Source organism: Manacus vitellinus, unplaced genomic scaffold (assembly GCF_001715985.3).
Source record: "Manacus vitellinus isolate BGI_N305 unplaced genomic scaffold, ASM171598v3 scaffold_19_pilon, whole genome shotgun sequence".
NCBI classification, from domain to species: domain Eukaryota; kingdom Metazoa; phylum Chordata; class Aves; order Passeriformes; family Pipridae; genus Manacus; species Manacus vitellinus.
In genome coordinates, this window is record NW_021939395.1 from 214,414 (window position 1) to 218,968 (window position 4,555).

At 52.7% G+C, this 4,555-nt stretch overlaps 1 protein-coding gene across 1 annotated transcript in view; it reads right to left on the minus strand.

Moving 5' to 3' along the window:
• Positions 1-4,555, minus strand: part of LOC103767779 (V-set and immunoglobulin domain-containing protein 4) — a 6,689-nt gene extending 2,134 nt beyond the window's left edge. Inside the window, exons 1-4 of the mRNA XM_018070566.1 lie at positions 4,447-4,555; positions 2,776-3,132; positions 1,847-2,128; positions 502-570 (exon numbers count right to left, since the gene is read on the minus strand). Of these exons, the coding sequence (XP_017926055.1) occupies positions 502-570; positions 1,847-2,128; positions 2,776-3,132; positions 4,447-4,501 (763 nt within the window). The 5' untranslated portion in view covers positions 4,502-4,555. The remainder of the gene's footprint in view (positions 1-501; positions 571-1,846; positions 2,129-2,775; positions 3,133-4,446) is intronic.

The window sequence follows — 4,555 nt, forward strand, 5'->3', positions numbered from 1 at the left end:
CGGGCAGTGCCCGGGCCTGCTTCGGACGGGCTTTAAACCCGACAGAAATCTGCGGCGGTGCCGAAGGTGGGGCCCAGGGCACTTTGGGGTTCAGTCACTTCCCAGTGGAGTCACAGAATCCCAGGGTGGTTTGGGTTAGAAGGAATCTTAAAGCACACCTGCGTCCACCTGTAACCGTGGGCAGGAACACCTTCCACTGGACCAGGTTGCTTCAAGCCCCGCCCAACCTGTCTTTGAATACTTCCAGGGATGGGGTGTCCCTGGATGGTAATACAAGCAAACTCCAGGCAGCAAAAGCCCCTCAACAGGCCTGTGGGTGGGAGCCAGAAGGGCATCTTCTGCCTGGACGGTGCCCGAGGTTTGGCATGGCACGGGTTTGTTCCCTTCAGCTGGATCTGCCATGGGCACAGCAGCCAGATTTGGAGCTGGTCTGAGATGGTGTTTGTCAGCTCACTCTTGTCTGTGCAAATCTGGTGATTTCCAGCACAAGACTCCACTCACCTGTGTCCGTGACAGACCCTTCTGGAGCAGTATCCATCCTGGAGACCAGCATTGTTGGGAGCAGATCTGCTAATGGAGAATGGTGGATGCATCACAACCCCGTCGGGAGCTGCCCTTGACATTGGGAGAGCAGGGTGTGCTCTGCCAGCACTGGACTCACCTGTCATCCTGCGTGTGTCCTGCCAACCACCCTGGAGCAGCCTGTGGCACTTGCATCCCTGCTCCCTGACCCTTGCTCCAGGGATTCCTGGCAGATCTAGCTGACATGGTGCATCATGCCTGACTACAGCACAGTCTGGGAACCCTTTGACTTTGTCCTGCTGGCACTCATTCAGATTTTCACAGAACTCTTTTGCTCCCTCTCTCCTGTGGTGATTTCCTGGCTTTGCCATTGACAGCTGTGCTGTAAGCTCCCTGAGGTGTGAGGCCCCATGCCAGGTCTCTTGCCTTAGGTGACCTCCCCTGAAGCTCTGCAACCCCAAGAGTTCTGGTCCCAGAGGGACACAGAGGACATTTTCTTGCCCCCTGCCATCCTCAGGCACACTCTGAAGCAGGGAGGGACAGGAGCAGGAGGAACCAGCCCCATGCAGTGGACAGGAGGGGATGCCATGGCAGCAGTGTCAGCCGGCATGGCCAGCATTCATCCCTGTTCCCGTGCTGTTTGCTCCAATGTGCGACTGCTGTGAAAACCACCACGGTGTTTCAGGCAGAGCTTCGTCACCTGGGAGCTCAGCAAGCTTTGCCTCTTTCACAGGCCAGCGTGTGGTACTTGTGCTTGGCTGTGCCATCGTGGGCTTCACAGCTCTGCTGGTCGACTTACCAGCCAAGGAGAGCTGTAAGTTTTCCACCACACATCCATCATGGAATTGTTTAGGTTGAAAAAGACCCCTGAGGCCATCAAGTCCACCCTATCATGCACCATTGTGTGGAGCCTGGACGAGTCATATCATGGCGTGTGTGAAGTGCAGCACGTCTGCCTGTCCGGCAAAGGCCAGTTTAGTTTGTTCCCCCACTGAATTCCACTCACTTGTTCCTCCTGACTCCTTGTCTAAATTTGCTGAACTGCAGTGGGCAGCATTACAGAGGCAGTGAGAACTTCAAAAAACCCACAGAGGAATCAGTAAGTGCTTGAAATACAAAACCTCTTTTGCATCAGGAAAGAGCAGTTCCTCAAAGAGGAGGAGGAAATCGAATACAGGAAATAAAGAAGGACACAAGCTGGAGCCAGCGACAAGGAGTACTAAAGGTGTCTGGTGCTTCCTTCTTTCAGGGCAGGGAAATAGGGCTGTTCCTTTGCCCTGCTGAAGGGCCCCAGATGTTCTGTGCTGTGGCTCTGGGCACTCACCTGTCACTGTCAGCTGCACGGTGTCGCTCTGCTGGCCCGCTGCGCCCCCAGCCCTGTTTGCTGCCTCGCAGAAATACATCCCGCTGTCGGAGGGCCGCAGGCTGTCCCACGCCAGCTCGGCCCCGCTGCTCTGGAGCAGGACGTTCCCCCCCGGGGTGCTCCGGAACCAGCGGTAGCTGATGGGGGGGGACCCGCTGGCCTCACACGTCAGGCTGGTGCTGGCTCCGGCCGGGACCGTCAGCCCCAGCTCGCCGGCCCTGATGATGGGCTTGGTGGCTGCCACTGGAAGACAAAGCAGAGAGGCCCAGGTCACGCTGCCCTGGCTGTGCTGGGGAAGGTCCCTCCACCACGGCAGTTCTGGCTCTGGCCATCAGTGCCTTCTCAGGATGAGGTTCTCGCATCACCTCCCTGCGTAGGCTGAGTTCAGGTCACCCGTACCTTAAACCAGGTTACACCAGCTGTGTCACTGTTCCTGCAGCCCTATCACAAAGTCCTGCTCTGTTGGGGGGTAACCCCCCTTGCAGAAAGACAGTTATTTCTAGCACACACCAAGGATGCTTGGGAAGGGGAGAAGGCAAACTTGGCTCACACATCACCCACTTGCTACAAGAAGCACAAAGACAGTGGCTGGCTACCTGCAGAGAACCCAAATCAGATTTGCATGTTATTTCAAGCACCGTTGGTTCAAGTGGTTTATCAGTAGATCCAGACTGGGCTGTACACTAACTGACCCCCTTCCCCAGTCCATCCCTACACCTCCATGAGTGGAGAAGTGATAACTAACACATCAAGGGAGGCAGATGCCTCAACCTCTAGCCTGGATGGGGTAGACAGTGTGGTGTGAAAGACTATTCCCACCAGCACTGCTTCTCCTACCTGTTCTCGGATTAACTGACTCCACAAGAGCAGGGGTTTGTCGTGGGATTTACCTTTGACGATTTTAACTATAGTGGTCACCTCCCTTGTTATCAAACTGTTATTTGTAGACCTCCAGATGACTTGACAGGTGTAGTGTCCGCTGTCAGGCATTTCAAGGTTCTCAATTAGGAGTGAGACATTCCCTGGGCTGTGTTTTGGGACGCTGACTCGATCTCGGAAGTTAGAGAGCAAGATGTGGTCACCAGAATCATCCCTCCGAAAGATGGTAGAGGTGCTAGAGTCCCGCTCCACACTCCAACTGAGTGCTTGCTCTGTGAAACCTTCTGAAGGCACGTAGGTACATGGTAAAGTGGTGGATCCCATCCATGTGCCCTTGACCTGGTGGACACCAGACAGATCCAGGAGGGCTGAAGGGAAAAACAGTGGAAGGGAAGAAATCAGAATGCAGCAGAAGAGGGGAACATCCTCAGGACGGATGGGACTCACCGGCGGTGCAAGCCAGCCTGTGGCTGTGTCTCAGATGTGCTGGACACAACAGCCACTAAGCCAGCCCACAGAGTCAAGCACAGGGAACTGAACGGCTGCCTTGACCTCATGGCTGTTTTTATTGTGTCTCTCTCTGGACACTTACCAGTTCTCAGTTCCTTCTCGGTAGAGGGGCTCCTTGCAGGCAGGAGCATTTAGGGATATTCCCTGCAGTACTGGGCCTGGAATGGGAATGGTGGACTGAAGCCAATCCTTTTGCTTTAGCCTTGGAAAACTTCCTGACAGGATCAGCACCCTGCCAAGCACTCAGGTAAGTACAGAAGAAGAGGGGGCAGATTTTCTCTGCTCATTCTTGCAATCTTTCCAGTTGTCTGGCCATGGATCTCACAGCTCCTCTGGGAAGTGCCTCTTATAAGTAGCAAATCAACTGAATTTCATTGGACTTGGCTCACCTCTCCCCATGCCCCTCTTCCCTCTCACCTTTCACCTCCCCAAAAAGGCACTGGTTATGTTCACACAAGAAGTCACTCGTGAGGCACATCCCAGAAATCTGCAAAGCTGTTTTTTTATGCTGAAATGAGGAATGTAATTCAACCCATTTTTCTAAACATCAGGAGCAATCCTGTGCTTCCGTATACAACTTGTTAAAGCACCTTTCTCCTGTTTCCCAGAGCCTTCCTCTGCTGCTGCCAGTGTCATACCTGCCCTGAGAGAGGGTATATACAGTCATAAGCTTAGGAACTGAAGCCAAGGCTGCTATCTAAGCTCTCCTGATGCAACCAGGGAGTCAGCAGATAGGAGAGACCAAGGGGAATCTCCTGTGCCTGCACCTGGTCTCACAATTACGGCTCCTCTTCTTCCTGGGGCCATGCAAGCATAATGATGGGGATGCATTATTAAATTCTAGTAGAATGTATATTCCAGCTTCACCAGGACTGTTTTGAAAGCTGGCACACCAGACAGGGTCCTCTCCAAGAGTCCCAAACAATTGTGTTCTGTTCTTGCCTTGGGGCAGGGGAGCTGACTTGCCCAATTTCTCCACTTTTAAAAGCGCCTTGTTGTATCCAATACCAAAGGAGAACCTTGTGAATTCTCAGACTCTGTTGGTAATACAATAAACTAAAGACTTTCCACATTTGTCAGTTTAAAAAAATTAAGACAATATAATTCAAAAGACTTTCCCTACCCTCTTAGTACTCTGATTTTTGTTCTTATCCATAGAAATATTTACTCACCATTGCAGCTGATGAAAATCATCACAAACACCACTATCCACCCAACTTCTCTCATTCTCTCAGAACTGCAGGTCTGTCTTCCTTTCTCTGAGAGACCCCCCACCCTCCT